The 27,170-nt window shown below is 37.4% G+C and overlaps 1 protein-coding gene across 1 annotated transcript in view; it reads right to left on the minus strand.

Moving 5' to 3' along the window:
- Positions 1–827: 827 nt before the first annotated feature.
- mocs3 (molybdenum cofactor synthesis 3) overlaps positions 828–27,170 on the minus strand; it is a 78,978-nt gene continuing 52,635 nt past the window's right edge. The window contains exons 10-13 of the mRNA XM_039748102.1: positions 11,098–11,145; positions 10,088–10,184; positions 7,232–7,333; positions 828–1,559 (exon numbers count right to left, since the gene is read on the minus strand). Coding sequence (XP_039604036.1) covers positions 1,402–1,559; positions 7,232–7,333; positions 10,088–10,184; positions 11,098–11,145 — 405 coding nt within the window. The 3' untranslated portion in view covers positions 828–1,401. The remainder of the gene's footprint in view (positions 1,560–7,231; positions 7,334–10,087; positions 10,185–11,097; positions 11,146–27,170) is intronic.

A 27,170-nucleotide genomic window follows, 5' to 3' on the forward strand; every position in this document is an offset into this window, starting at 1 on the left:
TCCTCTTTGCAGAGTATAATATAAACAATGCTGTTCTGTTGTTTTATTGCAGTGTACTTCTCCATTCAATTTCCAAACAGTCGTAAAACAGCTCAGCTTTCATTTGACATCAACAAGTCTTGTATACATTGGAATATTTTTCACTTTTGATGATGTTGGCTTTTTATTATAATTGTTATTATAATTGCTTTTTTTACATCAACCAGTCTTGATATTTTTTTTTATTTTTCAAGAACGAAAAATATATGGGCGACACAATGGTTAGTGCTGCTGAATTATGGATGGAACATCCTGGGCTTGAATCCTAGGAGTGGTTATGTCTATGTCAAGTCTGCATGTTCCCCCTCTATCCCTAAAGACATACATTTTAGGTTATCTGGTAGTTTTCTCTTAAATTTAGTAGGGGCTTGAGTAGGCCCTGCCTGTCCATGGCTGGTAAATCCCTGCACCCAGTACTGCTATGAAAGGATCCTGCCACAAGTTTCAGAGTGATACGTGACAAACAGGGTGTTATTATTACTATTTGTTTAGCTTTCTGAAGACTGAAAGGAGAACACCTTCATAAGGTCTTGTTTCTCGAGTCAAACAATGTTTCTTCTGGCCTGCATGTGATGCTTTGTGGGTGTTTTATATGAACAAATGGTACACATTGATAACTACTTAAAAAATGATCTTGACTGTTGAGGTCGACAGGGTTATATAAAAATGCCAAACCTAAGGGCAATGGACTCCACTCATTTACTTAATATACTTGATACACCAGCTCAGTGAAAGACTTTTATTGATTAACCTAATATCTGAATTAAATAATTATATTTTCTGAACAATTTCTTCTGCACATATCTTTATTTTAGACTAGAGGATCATGCAGAACGTTCATGATATAGATGTTTCAATTCTTTTATGCAGTGAACATGAGCTCATTTCAGAAAATAGAGACAAAAAATCTTTGGAGAAAGATAGGAAACCAAAATATCAGTATAAAATATGGCTATATTAAAAATAATGTCAGAGCCTGCTAAATATGATACACTAAGAGCTGTACTGAAGTATAATTAACCTTACATGATTGTAAATAACAAATTTTCTTTTTAAGGTTTGAAGTCAGTGCAAAAAAAATAGTCTAGTAGATCAAATTTTAAACAATACCAGTAAAAACCTCTCTAATCAATACATAATATGTCCAGCTGGAGATAAGAGTGTGCAAATATTGACAGTTGCTAAGGAACATTTTTTGTGTCATTGAAGTTACATTAAAAACAAGCATAATGGCAAAAAAGGAATCTTATTATCAACAGAAAATGTTTAAAATTACAAATGACTAATAAAAAAATTCATACCAGTTAGACATACATATGTATACTTTACTATTTATTTTTTTCCCTTTCCAACAATTAATCGTTAATATTGTGGAAACTTTGTATCAATCTTCTCTGCCCAAGCCATTAGTCCTCCTTGGATATCTTTGGCCTCTAAGGAATCTAGTTCAGAGCCTGACATTTTCTGTAAAACGCATACTGCCTTCTGTGAATCATTTCCATTCTTGCAAACAACATACACTAAGAAAGAAAAAGAGAAAGACAATATTAAGTGTGGACAGCAGACATGAAGAGAATACAAGCTTAGAAAAAAAATGACAAACACTCCTCACCCCATATCCATTTAGAAATTTCTTTTTGGAACAGGAAACAATCTTGGATAGCTCCAAGTACAGTCTTGTGTTTTGTATGGCAGTCTTTCTCTGTTCTTTATGGGGGCTTACCACGTTCTCCAGATTTCTGGCTGTAAAGGTACGTTCTTATACATTATTACTTCAGTGTATGTGTCTGAGTTTTGTGATGAACTGGAATCCCATCCAGCTGTTAAAATTATCTAATGGGATAGTATAGGGTAGTGGAAAAAAAATACTGAATGACATTCTCTTTATAGAGCAGCACGGTGGCGCAGTGGTGGTGCTTCTGCCTCGCAGTAAGGCATCCAGGGTCCACCCTGCGTGAAGTTTACATTTCCTCCCACTTGTCTTAAGACACACAGGTTAGGTGAATTGCCAACACTGTATTGCGTTAGGTGTTTGTGTGTTAGCCCTGTGCAGCGTTTGCTCCTGCCTTGTCCACTATGATAGATACAATAGGCTCAGGCCTCCTTGGCATCCATGGCCTAGATTAAGTGTGTTAGAAAATGACATTACATTCTGTGGCTCAGATTAAAGAATGAAAATGAATGCTGTCTTTACATGTATGACCATAATGTATTCTTCTCAGAGCAAATGAATGGATTGATTATCTGAAAGATGATTCTTAAAGTAAATTCATTTAAAATGAAAGTTTAAACTTTAAAGATCACTTGTGCAATACATACTTAAATGTCTGAAGTACTTCTACATTTAGGCTCTTAGCAGGCACTTGTATCCAATACTTACAAAAAAGGTTAACATAATCAAGTAAGCACCAATGTGGGGGACTGTTTTAGAACAAGTGTTACAAAATTGATCATCACAAGTGAAGTGCTCTAAACCAAACAGAACAACTCAAGACTAAACACGTTTTCTTAATTACAAAGAACCCCACATCAACACCACTATCAATTAGAAAGATATTTTCAGAACAAGAAAGAGTCTTTTTAGACACACTAAGGGAGTCTCAGCTCATTCCTTCAGGTAGGAGCTACACATGAAGTGTCTGGATTTTGATTACATGTCACACACAGGCCATTCACTTGCAGACCTGACTGAGTGAGAAGGAGCGTAAGGACCTCATAAAAGTGTTCCCATTTGCAAAGGTGCTGATTCATGGATAACTCTGTAGGCAAGCATCAAAGATTTGAACTTGTGTGCTACAACAACATAAATTAGTATGACATCTTTATCCAAAACAGATTCAAACACGAACATTTGAATATAAAAAACCCAAAGCAATGGTGCTAGCTAATAGTCCAAAGCAATGGTTTTATGGCCCTTTTTATATTACTTCATTGCACATTTCATGCAAACCTTTTCAATTCTTCAATAGTGAACACCATTCCCAAGTACTGTATATAGTAACAGGGATGATATGACAATCAATCTTATAATATATAGAGTAATTTTTATATTACAAATGACTAATAAAAAATAATACCAATTGGACACACACATATTTTCACTATACATAGTTAATATTGTGTAAATTATTTAACATTTTCTTTTAAGAATTAGAGGAGGGACAGTGAGAGGTAATCTTGTGGTTTATAGTGAAACAACCTCTGGAATGGCCACAGACAATCTCAGAAAATATAACATTTATATTGAACTATTATGTTTGTGTTGCTACAAATCTTGTTTGTGTGTAGCAAGTACAAAATATCAAGTTTTTGTCAAGCACTACAGCTGTTGTAGCACTGCCACATAAATAGAAGTAATGAGTCTTTCTACTGTCGATCAGGTTTGCTTGTGTGGATAGTACGTACAGACTGTGAGTGACAGTGGGACATCTGGTTTTCCTTATTTTTTCTGGGAGCAATTTGCATAAATTGTGCCATTTTAAAAGGAGAGAATAACAGCCAAGAACAGGACAGGAAAAATTGGACCAAACAGATCAGCATCTGCCAGGGCAATGAGAAGAGGTCCTGTAGCTCCTAAAGACAATGATTGATAGATAGATAGATAGATAGATAGATAGATAGATAGATAGATAGATAGATAGATAGATAGATAGATAGATAGATAGATAGATAGATAGATAGATAGATAGATAGATAGATAGATAGATAGATAGATAGATAGATAGATATTAATCCCAAGGGGAAATTCACATAATCCAGCAGCAGTATACTGATACAAAAAACAGTATTAAAGAGTAATAAAAATGCATGTAAAAACAGACAATAACTTTGAATAATGTTAGCATTTACTCCCCCGGGTGGAATTGAAGAGTCGCATCGTGTGGGGGTGGAACGATCTCCTCAGTCTGTCAGTGGAGCAGGACGGTGACAAAAGTCTGTCGCTGAAGCTACTCCTCTAACTGGAGATGACACTGTTCAGTGGATGCGGTGGATTCTTCATGATTGACAGGAGCCTGCTCAGCGCCCGTCGCTCTGCTACAGACGTTAAACTGTCCAACTTTACTCCTACAATAGAGCCTGCCTTCTTAACAAGTTTGTCCAGGCGTGAGGCGTCTTTCATCTTTATGCTGCCTCCCCAGCACACCACCGCGTAGAAGAGGGCACTCGCCACAACCGTCTGGTAGAACATCTGCAGCATCTTATTGCAGATATTGAAGGACGCCAACCTTCTGAGAAGGTATAGTCAGCTCTGACCTTTCTTACACAGAGCATCAGTATTGGCAGTCCAGTCCAATTTGTCATTCAGCTGCACTCCCAGGTATTTATAGGTCTGTACCCTCTGCACAGTCACCTCTGATGATCACGGGGTCCATGAGGGGCCTGGGCCTCCTAAAATCCACCACTAGTTCCTTGGCCTTGCTGGTGTTCAGGTGTAAGTGGTTTGAGTCACACCATTTAACAAACTTCCTGTACTCCTCCTCCTGCCCACTCCTGATGCAGCCCACAACAGCAGTGTCATCAGCGAACTTTTGCACGTGGCAGGACTCTGACTCATATTGGAAGTCTGATGTATATAGGCTGAACAGGACTGGAGAAAGTACAGTCCCCTGCAGCGCTCCTGTGTTGCAGACCACAATGTCAGACCTGCAGTTCCCGAGACGCACATATTGAGGTCTGTCTGTAAGATAGTCCACGATCCATGCCACCAGGTGTGAGTCTACTCCCATCTCAGTCAGCTTGTCCCTAAGGAGATGGAAGTCACTGATTCACTCCTGAGCTGTGAATTTGGCATTCCGTTATTTATCATGGGTGAGCTCACGACCTTATTTTTCTTTATCATGGCGCAGACTGACTGTAGAGCATTTTACAGTTAAGACTTTCACTGTTTGGGGTCAACATCCAATTATACTGTTTATTTCACCTGCTGCCATCAGGGGCTGGAACTTTGAACTTGCATGTGAACCTCGGAAGGGGATCTAGGGGAGTTATATTCCTACTGTGTATATATATATTTGTATCGAAACATATAAGGGTTATTTTTGGGTTGTAGGGTGTGGATGAAAGGGATTACTGTTGTTTTTAATCTCCTCCGGCCTTTCCTTGTGTATAATACATTTTTCAGTGCTTATGGATATTTATATGGTCTGTCGTCGGTTTGAACTGAAAAATTTAAAAGGGTGTGTACGGTGGTGCACTGCTGGGTGCAATATTGGCCTATCCGTTTTACCAGCTGCCTTAAAGTATGTCAGGTCAGCGGTAACGATAGACCCATTTCGGCGTAGTGGGGCCAATTTGTTACAGTGTCTCCTGCATCAGTGGAACCTTTTACTGCTACTATAAAAAAGTTATGCACTTTTGGAGTTTTTTTTTACTTACCTTCATCAGGCAGGCAGAAGAATCTAAAATGTTTGTTGTTATCAGTGCTGTTTTTATAATCAGTGGTATTGTGTAAATACGTGCAAGTTCTTTGGTGAGTCGTTATTAGTGGTGAATCCAAGCATGTGATCGCAATGAATTAAAAGCTTGAGTACTGTAATTATATTATATATAATATAATATATATAAATATTATATTGTGTGTGCATGGAATATTTTAATGAATGAGAAACATATATGCTGTTCCACTTAATCTGACGCTTTTGCACTTCCTAAGTTTATTATATACTCTGGAATGGAAGAATAACTAAAATAAAGAAGTGTTTTTACCTGAACATCACCACAGAAAGCTTATATACCATCTGTGCTTGAACAGCTGCTTGTTTTGTGTACACCATAATATTCTTAATATACTGCCACAGATATTGCACATATACAACACACAAAATAAAACAGCTTAAGCGCACCTTATTACCAAAGCCCTGCCTTCGTGTACCTTACTCCTGAATACCAAATACTGGTGTAACACTTTTATTCTGAAGTTTCCATGTGAAAACCTGCTCTAACTTACATTAGGTAAGCTCACTTTTGTCCAAGCAGTGTTGTAAAGTGGCTAAAATCTGTGACTTTAAAACATGAGTTAGTTAGTCTAGAAAGCAGCACCAAGAATCTTAACTAGAATAAGAAAATAATTTAGAATTGATTTTAAAATGGTTTACAAAGTCTTAAATAATCTCGCCCCATCGTATATTTTGCAATGTCTGTCCCATTACACTCCAAATCATAAAGTCAGATTTTCAAATGCAGATCTGCTTATAATTCTAAGAGCCAACCTGAAAAGAAGTGGTAAGATGGCTTTTTGCTGTTATGCACCTAAAATTTAGAGAAATTTACCAATATAAATTCACCAGGCTAAAATTTAAAATACTGTTAAATACCCATTATTTTGAAATGGCTTTTCATAGCTACATTTTAGTTGTATCCCTGTTACTCTATATGGCACTGAATTATCATTTTCCTCTGGGTTCTGCAATTCCCTACTAATTTGTACTATTCTTTAATGTCTTTTCTGTTTTTTCTGTGGCACCAGATCAAGGTACCATGCTGCCACCAGTGCTTATGGATTGAATGGCGGGTGTTCCAGATGTCCACATTACCACCATCATCTGCAGTTTCTTCCATGTGAAGCCAGAAAACCATGAGGCCCGATTTAGAACATCTCTGATAGGTAGAATGCCCAGTTGGGGCTGGGCGGTCCTTTGGCCTTGGAACCCCTGCAGATTTTGTTTTTTTTTTCTCTCCAACCTAACTGGAGTTTTTTTCTGTCCTCCTGGCCATTCAACCTTACCATTTTCTTTGTTACATACTGCATAATATTATTGCCTAATCTTGTTTATGTTTTATATTAACATCTTTTAATTTCATTTTGTAAAGCACTTTGAGCTACATTGTTTGTATCAAAACATACTATATAAATAAATGTTGTTGTTGCCTTTGTTAAAAAAAATCCGACAAAGGCACTGAATTATGAAAATGTGAAACAATATGCATAAATTTTCCATGTGAGATATTTCAGGTTCATGCATAATATTATTAAAACAGGCATATTTTTTCAGTCTATCAGAACAATAAAATTCCTTGTAATTAAAATGTACATAGTTGTGTCAATATTACAACTGCAGAAAGCTTCATGAAAGATTTTAAAGCACTCAGTACAGCTAATAATGAAAAACTAATACTGCATGGTATTATTAGAAAGAATAGTAATAAAGCAATATTAAAATATTTTTCATGATAAAGGTAAGCAGTGCTGTACCTTGCACAGGAGACTGTAGGTTTCTTTTATATTCCCTCATTTTTTCTTTCAACAGAGCAATATCCTCAGGTTTACAATGCTCCAGATTTGAAAGAGGAATATCTGAATATAGTGTATAGAAAAAATATTTTTTCAGAAAGACACAAAAAGGTACCCTACATTTATGCAAGAAAACACAGTGAATTAACGAAAACATTTAAATAGGCTGTTGCTTGTTCGAGAAAAATAGAAAAAGCCCACTAAATTTTGTTTAATGAGATGACTTATCTATTGTACTGAAAAATACAATTTATCCAAATCCACCTGTATAATAACTCTGCTTATTTGTGCTGTTGGGGTTAAATGTGTGAACACAAAAACAAAAAAAACAACTAAATGGCATCCATATGGATATGCACATGATGTGGTAAACACTAACAAATGGTTTTTAAATGGTAAATGGTGATTACGGGTTTTCATGGTATGATTAAGATGTTACTGTTTTAACACCATTAGTATACTAAGGCATTTTTAAACATGCAGGACTAATATAGTTACACCTGTCGAACAGCTGTCTGATGGCTTCTTTTCTCTTATCTTCTGAGTATGATGTGACTGCATGAAGCATTACATGTAGCTTTATTTGTAAATGCCAATTGTATAATTACTGTACACCCATGAGATAACAATATTTGTGCTGCAACTATAGACTTTCAGAAACTGCTCAGACTAAAGTATGCATTACTTCATCTTAATGAAATCAAACAGAACTTTGGGAGTCAATAATGTGAGCAAGCAAATTGAACTGTAGCCAGGGACATGGATAAGTTGGCATCTTGACCTGGCTTGATGGTACATTTTCTGGTTGCAAGGCCAAAATAGTGGAAGGGTATCGAGATGGGCAGGGGGCAGGTGCTGCCTCCTGAGACCTGGTATTTACCTAGTAGATTCGTTTGGAGTATCCGATAGGCAGTACTGGTCACCTGTATGGACAGTCATTCCTGATAGGGTCCGCTGGAGTCCTTGGACAGAGCTACTGGAGGAGGCTACCCTATCATTTTGAAGTTCTGCCTGACCATGAAGTATTTCCTATTTGTAATACTGATATATAAGATGTACTTCTAACTCTGGCTTGAAAAGGAGCTTCTCCTCAGGAGGGACTGAATCAGGAACAGCACTCAACTGGTGAGGAGGAACAGCAGAAAAGTGAACACCTACATGTTGTAGGTGGCAAATGGGATGGATGGGCATCCTGGCAAGGAGTCGGGCAGCTACCTTAACCCGGACAGGAAGACCCGAGTGGACAGAAATGTATCCTGGCCAGATGGGGAAGGATGTTGCACCCGGAAAAGGTTTCCCTAATGGATGGATGGACATCCCAGCCAGATAAGAGGATGGTTCCTTACCCGGGCAGGCAGCCCAAGACAAATTGCCAAGCTTCCTGACAGGACATGTGTGCAGAATCTTCTCTGTTTATTCCTCCCAGCTGCTAGATGGCAGTGGCCCTCAACATCGGTGCCCATTTGGGAACTAGCAGGGAATGCCGAGAGTTTCAGTCCGAGAGCATTGTCCTCCTGGGGTTTGTGGTTTCTGCCAGAGGGCGCCACAGGGAGAGGTACTACCCATTATGTGGAGGTTCCGTGTGCTCCAGAAGTGCTTCCAATGGGCAACAGTCCTGGCACCGGAAGTACTTCCTGGTCTTCAATAAAAGGGACCACACGCCATTGTTCAGACGAGTCAGAGCTGGGAGGAGGACCACCAACATTCAAATGATGGAGGGCAGTGTGGTGAATAGATGAGAGGTGTTTGTTGTTTTTTTGTGAGGTATTTATATAACAACCAGGACTGTCTTGGTGTGTTAATATTGGGCTTTGGGGTTCTCTGTCACCCCCGATCTTTCACAATGTATAATGTTTAGAGCTATCAGTATCTTCTGGTGTGTTTTGGACTGTAATCTGAAACTACTGTTTTTAATAAAATGGTGTCTGTGGACTGGAACCTAATGTCTAAAAGAGATGCATTCTGGGTTTGGTCAGAGATTAAAGGACAAAATAAGTCTTTCTAAAAAGCGTCCTACTTTATTACCTACATCAATTCCATACTTACTTAGATTAAGAAAACAATATGTAAGAAAGATCTTCTCATTTGTATTAACTTACCTCTCACATGCACTGTTGTTTTGACTTTGCAGTACCTGTTCACTATTACTTTTAATTTATTTATTTTTGTGTGAAAATATAAATCATTTATTATATGACAGAGTAAAGTATGAAAGGCTGAAAACAAGATACAAATAAACTAATTTCCATATTATGCATGTAAATGTATTTTGTTTATTATATGGTACTTTCAACTTGTGCCTGCATTAAAACACAAAGGCTCTTTTAAACACCATCAGTGGATTTAATGAAACTGGCCTTGGATATAAAAACATATCAACATGTATAACACAAATATAAAATAAATTGCCCTTCCAAAGTAAAAGTAATAATAAAAAAAAGAGTGAAACTTCATAGGTCTAAGCAAGCACAAATAAAAACAAATAAAATATTTAAAATGGATTGAATTATTTAACATTTGTAGCTACTTATCAAATAACGTTTCACATGGATAAAACTGAAATCCTATATGCATATCAAGTTCAAAAGCAAGGTATTGCATATCCACAATCACAAGATTAATTCTTTCCCTACTTTACAGACACAAATACAAAAGGCTATCTGCTTGCAGTTTTTATATATCAGAGTAGTTCTTCTGATTTTTAAACCAGGCCTGTGTCACATAATTTTCTTTTTCAAGTTTGCTTTTGTCAAATGCACATTTTAACCTCACTCAGGTATCTTATCTAGAACCCTTGTTGTGATTATCAAAGGATACTTATAGAAAATGACAGACAGCAGATGTTAAACTCTACTAATGGACGAACATCAAGGAGTAAGTGTGGGATCTTGTCATCCAGAATCCGTTTATACTCCTAATAGAAAGAAAAAATGAGTAGTAAGTTTTGATGGCATTTTTTTAGATCATTCTTGTATTCGCACTGGTCCTTTTGCACCTTGGTACTGAGAAGTCAAGCAAAATGACACCTTTTATTGACTAAATGAACAGATTAGATTACAATATGTAAGCTCTCCAAGGCAGCTCAGGACTGAACAAAGGGCCTCAGCTGCCTTGAAAGCTTACATACTGTATGTAATATGTTCAGTTACCCAATAAAAGGTGTCATTTGCTTAACTTCTCATTGCATCCATAATGGTGAATACTGTTCAACAGCCTACTACTACACCTTGGTACTGTAAACACAAAAAGCAAAAACACTAAACACTTACTGTAATCAAGAAAGTACTGTTAACAAAGTGTATCTGAACCTTTTTCATACAAGAATTAATTCTTGAGACACTTTACAGTTCAATGTGTAGCCAATGGAAAAAAAACATTTCCTCACTGACAGAGACATATTCAGAATAACCACCAAAATCTAATTTCAGGAACCATTAGGGTTCAATAGTTAAAGGTAAAATAGTCTGTAAAGCAAATAAGTTACAGAAAGACAAGTTTTGGTTATGTGCTTGATAAGTACTTCCATTTTGATGAAGATCAAACATAATTTTAAAAAGTATCAATTACAGAATCCATTAACATATCTTCATCAGCATAAAAAAAGAAAACTCAGAAAGCACCTTCAGTGGTTTACACAAAATCATTCAGCAAGTTAGTTTTGGAAACTGTTCTTAATGTCTTATCATTTTCCAGTCTCACTTTTTAATAAACTAGCCATTTCAACAATCAGGTACAGTATGTTACAGAATAATACAATATATCAATAATTTGAATTTCCTATGACTGAATGGATATACAATATTCTTAAAAAGATTTATTAGTATTACCTGGACGGCTATTCTTTTATCACTTGTCAGCAGAGACAATCTTCTGCACTGGTATGAGAAAAAAAATAAATAAATAAAAATAAATAAATAGTATACAGTATACTGTTTTCTAATTACAGGACCACGTGAACATTCCATACTGTATCACAATTAACAGATCATCCAGCAGCCTCTGCTGTACATTGTGTGGAAAAAAATCAATAGTACGCTCACTATGTCAGGCATACTTTTACTTTGCCCTTTGAGTATCTCGCCGTTGTTATTCATGGAAATTCTCGCGTTCTAGTATTATCCGTGTATAGACCTCCTAAATATAACGCGTCTTTCTTTGAGGAATTCTCTGACTTAATGTCAATTTTAATTACGAACTATGACACACTCTTAATAGTCGGCGACTTTAACTTTCATATCGACAATCAGTGTGACCAAAAAATAAAAGAATTCATGAACCTCCTGGACTCTTTTGATATGAGACAGCTCGTTAATCAACCTACACATAAAGCAGGTCACTCGTTAGACTTAGCGATTACTAAAGGACTAAAAGTTGATATAAAGCAGGTCATTGATATTGGTCTATCAGACCATTTCCTTCTACTATTTAATATAGAAATAATGATAGAAAACATTCATGAGAAGCATATTGTTAAAAAACGCTTCTTTGACTCATCAGCAGCTTTAAAACTTACAACTATTCTAAGCAATCAGTCCGTTTATAATGCCAACTATAATAGCGAGGATAATGTAAATAGTAAAGTGGAAAACTTTAATTCTAAAGTAAGAACTGCTGTTGACATAGTTGCACCTGAAAAGACAGTGAAAAAATCTTCTAGTATTGTTATTCCATGGAAGACCCAAAGAGTGTCTGATTTAAAAGAACATGTCGTAGAGCTGAGCGTAAATGGAGGAAAACTAAATTAACTATCCATTATGAGATATTGAAGGTTAAAATAACAGCATACAATAACACAGTCCGTCTTGAGAGGCTGCTATTTCTCTAATATTATAAATAACAATGCTAGTAATCCCAGAGTCCTAGTTTCTACAATTGATCGTCTGTTAAACCCAGGTAACACAAAGGAATGCCCCGGAATACTTCCAGTGAAACCTGTGAGAACATTGCTGTATTTTTCAATCAAAAAATTAATGATATTAGAGATAACATAGTATATCTCCCCAACACTGCAGAACCTCCAAAGCCCCGGTACTCCATTATAAACAAATTAAATGCTTTCACCAGGATAGATTTACCTGAATTACATAGTATAATCTCTCAACTGAAACCCTCCACCTGCGTCCTTGACCCAATACCAACAAGGTTTTTCAAAGAAAGTATCAGGCGTGCTAATTGACAATATTCTGACATAGTTAATTGTCATTAGATACGGGGTCTTCCCAGACTGTCTTAAGACTGCTGTAGTTAAACCCCTGCTCAAGAAAAATAATCTTGACCCTCTGCTTTGAAAATTTTAGACCCATCTCTAACCTGCCCTTCTTAAGTAAAATTCTAGAGAAGGCAGTCATTATGCAGTTAAATGACCACCTCAATAAACATGCTATTCTTGATAAATTTCAGTCAGGTTCAGAACAAATCACAGCACAGAAACTGCACTCGTTAAAGTAGTAAATGACTTGTGGGTAAATGCAGACAGAGGCCATTTATCTGTTCTCATCCTCTTAGATCTGAGTGCCGCATTTGACACCATTGATCACAATATTCTTAGAAATCGCCTTAGTCAATGGGTGGGCCTCTCTGGCAGTGTCTTAAATTGGTTTGAATCCTACCTGGCAGGGAGAAAATTCTTTGTGAGTTGTGGTAATCACATCTCAAAGACACATGATATCCGATATGGTGTTCCACAAGGCTCTATCCTGGGTCGCTGCTTTCTCAATCTATATGCTTCCGTTAGGTCAGATTATCTCAGGTTACAACGTGAGCTACCACAGCTATGCTGATGACACACAGCTGTACTTATCAATAGCACCTGATGACTCTGACTCTCTCGATTCACTAACACAATGTCTTACTGGTATTTCTGAATGGATGAATAGTAATTTTCTCAAACTAAATAAAGAAAACTGAAATCTTAGTAATTGGCAATAATGGATTCAATGAGGTTATCAGAAATAAACTTGATGCACTAGGATTAAAAGTTAAGACGGAAGTAAAAATCTTAGGGGTAACTGTTGACTGTAATCTGAATTTTAAATGCATATTCATCAGACCACTAGGACAGCATTTTTTCACTTAAGAAACATAGCAAAAGTTAGACCTCTTATATCATTGAAAGATGCTGAGAAATTAATTCACGCTTTTGTTTTCAGTAGACTAGATTACTGTAACGCACGCCTCTCAGGACTACCCAAAAAAGACATAAATCGTTGAATTGAAAAGAAAATCCGAGCACATCTCTCCAGTTTTGATGTCACTACACTGGTTACCTGTGTCATTCAGGATTGACTTTAAAATTCTGCTTATGGTTTATAAAGCCTTAAATAATCTTGCTCCATCTTATATATCGGAATGCCTGACACATTATATTCCAAATCGTAACCTTAGATCTTCAAATGAGTGTCTCCTTAGAATTCCAAAAGCTAAACTTAAAAGAAGTGGTGAGGCGGCCTTCTGCTGTTATGCACCTAAAATCTGGAATAGCCTGCCAATAGGAATTCGCCAGGCTAATACAGTAGAGCACTTTAAAACACTGCTGAAAACACATTACTTTAACATGGCCTTTTATAACTTCACTTTAACTTAATACTGATACTCTGTATGTTCAATTCATCATAATAACTATTCATAGTGGCTCTAAAATCCATACTGACCCCTACTCTCTCTTCTGTTTCTTTTTCCGGTTTCTTTGCCTACTCAAAGCATCATGATGCTCCAACATTGATGGACTGAAAGCCAGAAGTCTACGTGACCATCATCATCAAGTCCTTCCATGAGAACCCTAAATACAAAGAGGACTGTTTGATTTATGTTAGGTAGATTGCCCAGAGTGGACTGGGTGGTCTCTTGGTCTGGAATCCCAGCAGATTTTATTTTTTTCTCCAGCCGTCTGGAGTTTTTTTTTTTCTGTCCACCCTAGCCATCGGACCTTACTTATTCTATGTTAATTAATGTTGACTTATTTTTTATTGTGTCTTCTATTTTTCTATTCTTCATTTTGTAAAGCACTTTGAGCTACATTTTTTGTATGAAAATGTGCTATATAAATAAATGTTGTTGTTGTTGTTTGCCCTGACCTCTTATGTAATTTAGTTGGTGTGGTTGTACTGGAACACTTTCTATGCTTGTTTCTTGTTTAATTGGGTGGAACCAGTAAAGAGAACATTTGTATATGATGGAAAAATATATGAGCAGTCATGTAAAATTTCAAATTGTTTTCTTATCTTGAGAAATACCCATGAGTGAGAGTAGCCAGCAATGTCTAGTCCAGTTAGTTTTTCATTATTTTCAATATTACCCTCCCAAATATTTACAATGGATGTCAGTGCACAAGTTCCACACAGTTCAAAGCAAAGTTTTTTAACAATATACTAATATATTTTGAATTAAAAATACTTCTGAGACAGAACAGGCATAAATTAACAACTCCTGTTATCTGGAGTGGTGAATACACAGATTCTTCTGAAGAGCATTTTAGAATAACCTAATGTGATGTTGTATCAGACTTTTAGAATGCACTGCTGGATATTGTTTATATCTGGCTCATAATCTGTGAACTGATGAGATGAGTGCAGGAATGCACAAATACATAACTTTGCTGTTTCTTAGCTTTTGCATACCATTACTGCCTTATAGTGTTTAAACTATATTTTATCCCTGGTTGGTGGGACATTTACATGTTTTCTAGTTGATGGGGAATTCTACAAGAATCCAATGCCCTCTCCATACTCTAAAGACAGAGCTGTGTGTATTCAAAAAGACCCCGTGTTAATGACAGTACCTTGCAATGGATAAATCATTACTTTCTATCTTAAATCTGATGATGCCAGGACAAACCCTAGTTGTTCACAATCCTTCACTGGAGGAAAAATGGGTTTAGATAATGAATAAATAGATCTAAACATACTAGGCTACCAAAGTTTTACTGCTGCTATGCTTTATTGGTATGAGTGCAAACAGGAGTTAAAGTGGTGAATAGAGTTTTACCATATCATCAAATTGAAAAAAGTCTAAATTAGTATAAGCTGCTCTAATTCAGGGTGTTCAAAAAATGTAATAATTTACTTTATGAGGCAGAAGTATATAATAAACAAGAATAGCTGTATCAAGTATTTGAAATATTAAAATGTGTGCTTTAATTTAAATGCTTGAAGTCCAAATATTCCTTTACTGTAATAGAAACTTGCTTTTTTACCCTTTGATAGAGGTCCATATGGGGTTAAATTCCAAGTAAAACATCAAAAATAACATCATAGTCTTAACCCCTAACCTTGAAATAGTGTAAACTAATACCATACATACTTATGTTTGCAATTTGTCACTTTTAACCTTCTGGCAGGGGCACTTAGAGGGATAGCACAACTGATAATATTAAAAATATTATATTTGTGATCTGAAACCTTGAAATATCACAAAATGACACTCCACATGACTATATTATCAATCCCCATTTTTTCAAAGTTTGTAAAAAGGATTAACTTTGACCCCTTGTACCCCATTAGGGGGTGAACCCTTGGAGTCTGTTGATGTGCACTGCCAAATTTCTAATCCCTCTGATCATTTTTGCTGAAGACACCTATTGGTTTGCTCTTTATCAGAAGGATATAATTTATTGTACAACATTTGATCCAAAATAGCTTAAAATGGGTTTAGATGGTCAAAAATAGAAGGCACCAAGATGTGTCAAATGATATATCATATGTGCAGGTTTTCTCATACTGATGAGTCAGGATGCGTCAGACAAAAAAACTGAAGTGATTTCTGAACTAAGTCTTATGAACAAAACAATTCAACTAAAATGTTTTCAATATGTTGTGGCACTATCTTTTGACATGTGCATTTAGGAGTGGAGAGTAATTACAAGTGCTTTAAACCATACGAAATAGGGTGCACACAAAAAAAAAAAGGATGGACTGACTGTCTTCATTGCCCAGACAACTTAGTACATAGTTAACAGATCCAATTATAATGGTTTTATTCAGGCATAGAGAGGAATAATGACTAGCTATGGTATTGTATCTTTTTTTTGCTGCTGCATGAAAACTACTTTCTTGCTTATAGGGACATCTTTCTGTAATGATTTTATTTTTGAGCTGTGTAAGAATATTTTAACTCTTTAGCACACTCATATTTAAAACAGCAGCAGTACTGTGTTGCCAGCTCACCATTTTAATTCAGTCTCATACCACACTGCTAAAACTATAAGTAGCATCAAAAAAGTGCTCTGTATAGGTACAAGCTAGTCATTGCAGCATTTTTTTTTTAACATTTTTCATTTTAAATGCTATTGTTTGTCTTAAGGATCATAATTAAAATGACAGGGCATTCAGGGCATTCTATTCCCTGAGTTATTATGATGAGGAAGAATGTAGCCTTGAAGTTGCTTTGTGCAGATTTTGCCATCTAGTTCACAGCATGCAACTAATACTAGCTGATACTTTCAGATTAATGTACAAAATAATTTAAACTAAATAACTAAGCTGAAAAGTGCCGACTCCTCTTGCCAACAGCCATTTCTCCAGGAAGAAAACAACTGTGAACTGTGTTTAGAAAATAGAGTTGGAATCTCAGACTCATTCTTGTCTCTGTGGAATCTGCATATTCTACCTGTGCCTAGATGTATTTTCTCCAGTTACTTTTGTTTTAATGATCCTTTAGCAGCTGATAGGGGTTTGTAAGTAAAGGAGTGGTTGCATGTTGTAGGAGTCAATCATGACTTACCTTCAATGTTGCAGGGAAAATATTTGATTTACCATGATCCGGATTTGAATTAAGAGTTTCAAAAAATGCACAAATGAATATATATTCTGTCAAAGACGTGAGCACAACACTGTTTACAGTGCAGAATTTTTAGGGAATACAGGGAAGAGGCAGAACATAATTCAGTAAGGTTATATAGCACGATGTGTGGAGTACAAGTCCAAGAAGGTTATGCTGAAGTTTTATAACTCACTGATAAGGTCTCATCTGTACTATGTGCATTCTTGGTCTTCAGGCTACAAAAAGGACATAGCAGCGCTAGAAAGGGTCCAGAGAAGACCGACTAGGCTGATTCCAGGGCTACAGGGGTTGAATTATGAGGAAAGATTAAAAGAGCTCAGCCTATACAGTTTAAGCAAAAGAAGATTAAGACGTGACATGATTGAAGTGTTTAAAATTATGAAAGGAATTAGTACAGTGGATCGAGACTGTAATTTTACAATAAGTTCATCAAAAACACGTGGAAACAGTTGGAAACTTGTTAAGGGTAAATTTCCCGCAAACATTAGGAAATTTTTCTTTACACAAAATAATCTGTATGAACAGTTCCAGTCTGGTTTTTGTCCCCTCCACAGTACAGAAACGGCACTTATAAAAATTACTAATGACCTCCTTATGGCAGCTGATTCTGGTTTAATTACTATTTTCATCCTCCTTGATCGGAGTGCAGCCTTTGACACTATTTGTCACACTACTCTTCCTAATAGATTATCTTCGATTGGCATTACCCACACTCCACTAGATTGGTTCAGATCATACCTCTCAGGCCGCACTCAGTTTGTTCAGCTTAAAACTTTCACATCCCAACCCACCACATCCTGGGGCGCCTCCTTCTCATTATTTACCTCCTTCCCCTTGGTAATATCTTTCGTAAATATAACATTAGCTTCCACTGTTATGTTGATGACGCCCAGCTCTATCTCACTAGCAAACCTACTGCTTCCTTTCCACCCTCCTCCCTTACTGATTACATAGCAGAAATCAAATCCTGGTTTTCTTCAAATTTTCTTAAATTAAATAGTGACAAAACTGAGGTTCTCCTCATTGGTACAAAATCAACATTATCCAAAACTGATCATTTTTCATTTGTTATTGATAATTCCTCTGTCTCCCCTTCCCCACAGGTTAAGAGTCTGGGTGTCCTCCTTGACAGTACTTTATCCTTTCAGTCCCACATCAATAACATCTCCCAGTCTACATATTTCCACTTGCGTAACATTAATTGTATTCACCCCTCCCTCACTCCCCACACCACTGCTATCCTTGTTCATAGCCTTGTCACTTCTCATCTGGATTATTGCAGTTCCCTTTTCTTTGGTCTTTCTCGCAAATCTCTTTATAAGCTTCAACTGGTCCAGAATTCAGCTGCCCGCATCATTACTAGAATCCCCTCTATTCAAAATCAACCTTCAGTGTTGGGGAAAATACTTCTCTACTTCTGTTCAGACTACTAGCATTTTAGAAGATGTCTGTGGATTTTATGTAATGTATCGAGTGTTGAAAATGTTTTATTTTGGTCAACTCAAACCCTGAAACTATACCCTGTTCTGGAAATCGTGAACTAAACAACACATTCTCTAAAACAACAAAAGAAAGGAAAATCAAATCTAGCTCTGGGGACTAATTGTAGTTCATGCTTCTAAAAGTGCACTAGAGAAGAGTTTAACTAATCAGAATGTATCTACTGTGGTGTAATACTGTAATATAATAAACTGAACAGTCCCTCAAGCATACATTTTGCATGACTTACTGCCTGAGAGACCCTTTAATTTAATTTTCAGACAAAGAGGGAATTGCAAAGGCAATGACCTTAAAAAGACATACATTTTACTTTTTTGAATTTGGAAACAGGCACTAGAAATTCTTTCAGTACTTGTAATTTCAACCAAATTTTGAATAAAGAAACAAATAAGTCTCTGGGGTCAAAAGTAAGGTTTTGGACGAGACAGTGATGTTGTTGTAGTAGTAGTACTGTAAACTGTGCAGTGTACATGGGAATTGTTACTTTCATGACTGGCCAACATGTTATACATTATTAATTTTTATTTCATAAGAGACCACACATAGTGCTTTCCCCAGTTCTCTTACAGTTTCAGGAAATTGGACATGATTCATGGTGTAATCACTGTCAGTATTAACTCCTTGTACTGGTATGTGTATGATATCCCATCCCTGTTGCTCTAATTTCATCACACACTCCGCAAATGTGCATCTATTAGTCTGAGATTTTAAACTAGTCCTGTATGAGTGAATGCAAATAATGATTTATATAAAACTGTGTCTTGTGAGATGGATTATAATCTGTTCATGGCAATTTCTGCTCATTCTTATAACTGATAATGTGGGTCAACTAAATAAAATGATTAATGGATTAATTTAACAATTACTTTACAACAGGCACTTGAGACAGGGATACTCTGCTGCACACAAATAAAAAGTTGATGTTCTACAGCTTGTTGTAGAGTTGGCATGTAACATGGCTAAAGACAAATGTGTATAGCTAATATACTGTAGTCTGTACAGTAATTAGACATTGATTCATAGTTCTTAAGAATTTCCTTAAAGTGATAGTAGAGGTCTCACTGGGATAAAGGAGGAAAAATAAAAAAAAAACAATCCAGGTTTTGTTCACAATGCTAGGTACTGTGTTTCTGAAAATGCTTTTACCAGGAAAGCCATTGTTCAAAATAAGCAATCAGCATCTCAAAATTTGCCTCATGTGGATGTGATGAATGCAGACTGATTATAATGCACATAGTTACAATGTGTTACAGTATGTATTAGAATATTAAAGACTTTTTTTTTTTTTGCAAAAAAAAAAAAAATTCCAGCTGCACATTAACCATACACACTTTAAAAACTGTAATCCCTTTATGTATTTTGGCTTATTTCTAGCTATGACCTACAGGACTGGATCAGGCAGCTCAGACACAAAAAATGTTAGGTTTAAACAAAGCTTTGGTGTAAGTATGAATCTTAATAACATCATCATAAAAAAACAAGATAATCAGGAATACTTAAAATGAAAACAATTCTCTGTAGCTGGGATGTACAATTATTTAATACTAGACATTAAGCCCATTACAATAATGGGCGCTAGAACAGTTGTGCATAAACAATAGTAGGAACAGTCTATACTAAATGGCAAGGGACCTTGTATGTGGCTGTAATATGTGTCACTGTATTGTGTGCCTTTAATTTTCTCTCTCAGTAATACTGGTTTGCATTTCCGTAAAATGCCTGTAATTTTGTCTGACAGTAATACAGTGGAACCTCGGTTCAACACCAAATCGGGTTACATGGTAATTTCCCCCATAGGATTGTATGTAAATACAATTAATCCATTCCAGACTGTATGAACTGTATGTAAATATATATTTTTTTAAAGTTTTTAAGCACAAATATAGTTAATTACACCATTGAATGCACAGCGTAATAGTAAACTAAATGTAAAAACATTGAATAACACTAAGAAAACCATGAACAACAGAGAAAACTAACACTGCAAGAGTTCGTGCTATAGCCTTACAACCCGTTTGCTAAAAACACTTTTTTAATGAGTTTTAAGCACAGGGAAAAAAATGAACATTTGAAAAATCCGTAATTTAATAAACAACCAAGAAAAGTAACATTGCAACAATGCACACGTGTGCCTGTGTGTGTGTGTGTCTCGTGCGCCTGCGTGGGTGTCGCGCCTGCGTGTGTGTGTCTGTCTGGCGCGCCTGTGTGTGTGTCTGTCTCGCGCGCCTGTGTGTGTGTCTCGTCTGTGTGTGTGTGTGTCTCGCGTGCTTGTGTGCGTGCATGTACATGTGTGCATGTACGTGTGTGTGTGCGTGCGTGCATGTGTGTCTGTGTGTGTGTGTGTGTGTCTGTCTGTCTGTCTGTGTGTCTCGTGTGTATCTGTGTGTGTGTGTTTATCTCGCGCACGCCTGTGTGTGTGTCTGTTCTGCACGCCTGTGTGTGTGTGTGTGTGTCTGTCTCGCGCGCCTGTGTGTGTGTGTCTGTCTCGCGCACGCCTGTGTGTGTGTGTCTGTCTGACTCGCGCACGCCTGTGTGTGTGTGTGTGTGTGTGTGTGTGTGTCTGTCTCGCGCACACCTGTGTGTGTGTGTCTGTCTCTCTCACGCATGCACCTGTGTGTGTCTCTTTATCTGCACACACAGGGAATGCACAGGAAGAGACTGAACATGTGCCGTGTGGCCCCGCGCATTCGCACTTCACCAGAAGACACACACGGACACCTGGACGCACACAGGGGTTTTATTAAAGAGGATGATTAAATGACTACTTATTCAAAATTAATAAGAAATGCAGTTAAAATTATTTAACATTTCATTTTCCACAACAGAGTGCCCTTAGTATTGAGTAAAGAAATAACAAATTTATTTAAAATTTTAAAGATGAAAAAGAATTAATTACAATGACAGACTTCTAAAATCATTGGTTGTTTGTTCCAGTCTCAGGGAAGCCATCCAAAATAAAAACTAACGTGAAATGCATTCTAAAGTCTAAAATCACTCTTCACTTTCAGAATCATTCTTTCAAGAATCCCCAAAATGCTCCCAGCAGAACTACAGACGTTTACTTGAGAACAGCAGTTATGACATCAGGAGACACTCCTATAGCATATCATGGTATTCTTATACCAGCTAAACCCATATCAGGATTGCAGAGGGCAGGAGCTGATCCCAGCACCCCTAGTCCATCATAAGGCTCACTCACACAGCCACACTTTCACTCAACCTGGGGCAAAATTTATAATTGCAAATTAACCTAACCTATACATATGTGTGATTGGGAGGAAAACTGGAATACCATGCAGACACTGGAAAAATGTGCAAACGTCACACAGATAACATCCAGGCAGGGGATTCAAACCTAGGTTGCTGGAAGCAGCACTATAAACTGAGCTAAACTTTCAGGTAGTCAGTTAGTGCAACTGGCAAGCTAAAATGACCTACATTACACAAATGACACCCTGCCTGTAGCATGGAGTGTGGGTGTGTGAGTATATGCTTAAGAGTTTGTGAATGGGTGACTACTTGACTGACAGGGAGATGCACAGAGAACATAAAAGTTTCTATACAGCAGGCATGTCAAACTCACTACCATTGGTGGGCCGCTTCGACTGCCATACTTGTGTCAGTGGGCTGCACTGTAACAAATACTATTATACAAAGTTACTGTTGCTTTCTTTCCAATACTGAAAACTTTTAAAAATGTAACCCTCAAAGTTTAAAGAAAATCAATTTATTTCCATACAATCTCCGTACAACAGCGTACAATTAGAGTCTTAGCCTCTTAGTTTATATTATTATATTATATTCATTACTTATATAGGAGTCTTACAGTGTGAGATTTATTTCTTTTGTCCCAACACTTGGCATCTCTTGTTAGTAACCAGTTTGTCAATATCAGGCTTGAAATCTTGTGTAGCTGCAACTTTTATGAGGGATGAAAGGTGCTCAACAGTAAGTCTTGAGTGATGTGCGGTTTTGGTAGCTTTCATTAATGAAAACAATTGCTCACAAAGGTAAGTGCTTCCAAACATAGCCAATACTCTCGATGCCAACTTATGGATCTGCACATACGAGGGTGGCAGGTAAGCATACAAGCCTGGCACACCAACTTTGTTGTATTTTGCCATCAGAATAGAATCTGACTGCAGTTCAATCAATTCAATTTTGATGTTCTTAGGCACAATCTCAACGTTGTAAGAGTATGGTGACGTAAACAGCACAAAGTCCTGTTTGTGTGAACTGATATCGCGAAAACACTCACTGAATTCATTGCTCAGTAATGCATGTTGGAAAACAAATCCTCCAAAAATCAAATTTTACTAAGTTTACTTCAAAGTTAATATTGTAAAATAAGCTGATATGCAAAAAGCCCCCTGACCTACACTAACTATACAAACTCAAAATCACAAAAATCTGTTAATAAACAACTCACCAACTTTTCACGTCCACTTCAGATCTTCAGCTGTAGTTTGCACTAACTGTTTGTTAAAATACTAGCACAAAATTACATAAAACTAGAGCAAAAAAAACGTGAAACTATACGAGCTATTACTACACGTGATGGTGAGTTCTGCCCAGTGGCCAGTCTCAGCAGCCCAGCCAGTATTGTAGCCCAGTGGTCCGCAACCTTTTTGACACCAAGGACCGTTTAACTAAAGGCAAATTTTTCCAGGGACGGGTGGGTTGTTGGAGGTTGGAGTTTGTGGGGTGATTATGGGGGGGTTCATAAGGCAGTTTTATACACAATTTACATTACATTTCTATTATTATCTATACTAATAAAAGGCAAAGCCCTCACTCACTCACTCACTGACTCATCACTAATTCTCCAACTTCCCGTGTAGGTGGAAGGCTGAAGTTTGGCAGGCTCATTCCTTACTGCTTACTTACAAAAGTTGGGCAGGTTTCATTTCTATGCGTAATGGACATAACTGGAACCTATTTTTCCCCATATACTGTAATGCAGTTCAGCTCGATGGCCGTGGGGGGCGGAGTTTCGTGTGTCATCATCCCGCCTCCCACGTAATCACGTGAACGAACTGTGAGCGCAGTACGTAGAAAACAAGGAAGAGCTCCAAAAAGAGCTGAAGAAAATATGCATTATACAACTGAGAAGGCAGCGAAACAATAAGAAGTGAGCGAGGGACACATACAAGCATATTCATAAGTACAGCTACTGCGGAAACAAAGCACGGTGTAAACCGTAAGTTTAAATTAAGTTTATAGACACGCTTCCTCTGCCGTTTGTCATGCACAGTGACGCATACAAGCATATTCATGACTGCAGCTACTTCGGAAACAAAGCACGGTGTAAACCTAAAGTTTAAATTAAGTTCATAGACAGGCTGCTGCTGGCGTTTGTCATGCCCACGACTAATGCAGGATACAAGTTTAATGAGAGGATGCAGGGTATAAACGAGAGTTTTGATCACTTTGTAACTAAGTTAAAATTGCTGGTGAAGGGCTGTGCTTATGCAAATTCCGAGTGACTGTGGGGGGATCGACAGTTGAGGCGGGTGGGAGAGTGACGTCATCATCTCCCCTCCCATTCACCTCATTTCGCTCTGAGCTGAGCTCCACAGCTAACGCCGTCTTGCCAAAACAACTTTGTCACGCTGTCACCAAATACTCACAGAAAAATCCACAAGTTAATACACACGCTGTCTCTAGAGTTTATCCACACTCTGAATCCTCCAGGCACTACTTACAAAAGGTTACATTGACAATCATGTGACGTTATTTTTAAAATGTTTCCTTTTCTTAGCACAAGCACAGCTGAGAAGCTTTGATGCATGTGCTCCATAAAGCGTTAAAAAATAACGCATTTAATCACACTTTGCATTCCAAGCAAAGGGGAACTTCTCTCAATGCATGATTTCCTGGTACACCGATTACATTGATCAGCACTTCCTGATTCATTTTACCCTCCCAGCCCCTTGGTTTGAGAAGAAGTATGAAAAAATATGAGGTTAACGCAGAAAAACAGATCTCCAATTGAAGCTTTATGAATAATGGATACTTTATTTGCCATCAATAATTGTTTTGGTAAAGCCATACTCGGTGTAATCCTTTTTCCATTTTATAATTTTTCCGCGACTAGCCATGATTAAGTGAACGGTAATGAAGTAAGAGCGAAGCGAGGGTCGCCAGAAATATCTTTGGTAGGAATTGAAGTTGAATTTAGTCTTTAAATTTCTATGGTGAAGAAAAATTTATGCAATGATGACTATTAACTTAAATTCCTACTAAACATATTTCTGTTGACTAAATAAAAATTACTTATATTTAAAATTTAAATCCGTTTTAACAAGCAGCGTATTGCACTGATATGAAATAGCCTGCCCATTTAATTATTTAGGAATGGATAGATAAATGAAGATTTTGTACAAATAATGTTTTTAATTTTTCTTCCTCGATGGATTCTGGCACCCCCAGCAACAGCTGCTCGCACCCCAAAGTAGATATATAGATATCTATACTAATAAAAGGCAAAGCCCTCACTCACTCACTCATCACTAATTCTCCAACTTCCCGTGTGGGTGGAAGGCTGACATTTGGCAGGTTCATTCCTTACAGCTTCCTTACAAAAGTTGGGCAGTTTTCATTTCGAAATTCTACGCGTAATGGTCATAACTGGAAGCTGTTTTCTCCATTTACTGTAATGGAGATGAGCTTGAACGCCGTGGGGGGAGTTTCGTGTGACATCATCACGCCTCCACGTAATCACGCAGTACATAGAAAATCAGGAAGACCTCCAAAAAGCGCTGAAGAAAACATGCATTATATAATTGAGAAGGCAGCGAAACAATAAGAAGCGAGCGAGTGACATATACAACCATATTGATGAGTTCTGCTACTTCGGAAACAAAGCACGATGTAAACCTACACTTTAAATTAAGTTCATAGACAGGCTGCCGCTGGCGTTTGTAATTTAGTGCCTGCCCATATAAGGCCGTCCGTCAGCGGCAATCCAATAGCAAACTCCCACTAAATATTCACGGGTTAAGGACTGTGCTTATGCAGAGGAAGATGAGATGGTCAGCGTGGTGTTTGGCACAAACTCAGCGAAACTGCAAGAGAAAGTTTTAAGTGCCAGGACTAAGGTAACATTAAATACAGCCATGGACATAGCGAGATGGCACCAGCACAACTGGGAACCGATGCATGTACACCGAGGCTCACGTGAACTGGCGAGTGCACAGATAAAAGCAACAGTTCCAAAGCTGAACAAAACGAATTACACAATTGAAAAGGCAGCAAAAATATGAAGCGTCTGATACATACAAGCATATTCATAAATGCTGCTACTGTGGAAACAAAGCACACGGTGGAAAAAGTCAATGTCCGCTAAAGGAAGACAGTGTAAAAAACCCGTGCATGCAGTGTGTCAGGTCTCAGATAAAGAAGAAGACGAGCTGTTTATTGATGCAGTAAGAAACGAATCGATGAATGAAACCTGTCATCTTTACAGCGATTGACAAACACGGAATGTAACTTGAACACAACACATCCTACAAATACGAACCTGATTGAAAGAAATAATGATAATCAAATCATTGATGACAGCAACACTCAGTAACACTCACAAAACAAATACTGTATATTGACAGTCATGTTACGTTATTTTTAAAATGTTCCCTTTTCTTTTCTAGCTTTTTAACACACTACTTCTCGCTGATACGCGGGTATATATATATATATATATGTATATATATATATCCCGATCTACATACTCGAATAATGGATAATTTATTAGCCATCAATGATTGTTTTGGTAAAGCCATACTCAGTGTATTCATTAGATGAGCGGTAAAAAGTAAGAGCGAGGGAGGATGACTTATTGAGGCATGCAGGCTGTAGTCTTGCGTCAACTCTATCTGAATTGCGCGATCACATTTGAAAAATATATCTTTTCAAGTTCTATTTAGTCCATATGTGTCAAACTCAAGGGCCGGGCCACATCCGCCCGTGTAATTATATCCAGCCAGCGAGATCATTTTATATACTGTATTATTGTTATTAATGGCCGGGTATATGAAGCGCTGGTAACACAATAAACTACAGATCCCATAATGCAGCGCTTCAGCTGCCTTGCAACACTTACGCGTTAATCAAGTCTAGCTTATGATGCTGCAAGTTATTGCGAAGCTAGCTCACACGATGCTGAAGAGAAAAGTTGATTCTGAAAATAGAGCCTTTAAAAAACGATGGGAGGCTGAGTATATGTTTACTGAACCCGTGTGTCTCATTTGTGGAGCTAATGTGGCTGTAATTACAGAATTTAATCTAAGACGGCACTATGAGACAAAACATCAGGGAGTTCTGTGTTGTGGAGATTCTCAGGATGGATTGCAGGTGCTCATCAGTGAGGCTGAAAGACCTGAATGCAATGCAGAAGATACAGAAAGCAGAAGAATTAAATAAGAATCTGACACTTCAGCGGACGTTTTTACCCGTGCACAATCACAAAGTGATTTCAAGTGAAGTTGCTTTTATGGGAGACACAAATGCACCAGTGCAACTTTCCCTGTTGCCAAGTAATGTTAAACCAAGTCGTCACTACGGTGTTCCCAAATACGCACTTTGCTGATAAACCGAGCGCACTGAGTTTGCACGGCGCTTTGGT

This window comes from Polypterus senegalus, chromosome 3 (assembly GCF_016835505.1).
Source record: "Polypterus senegalus isolate Bchr_013 chromosome 3, ASM1683550v1, whole genome shotgun sequence".
Lineage (NCBI taxonomy): Eukaryota > Metazoa > Chordata > Cladistia > Polypteriformes > Polypteridae > Polypterus > Polypterus senegalus.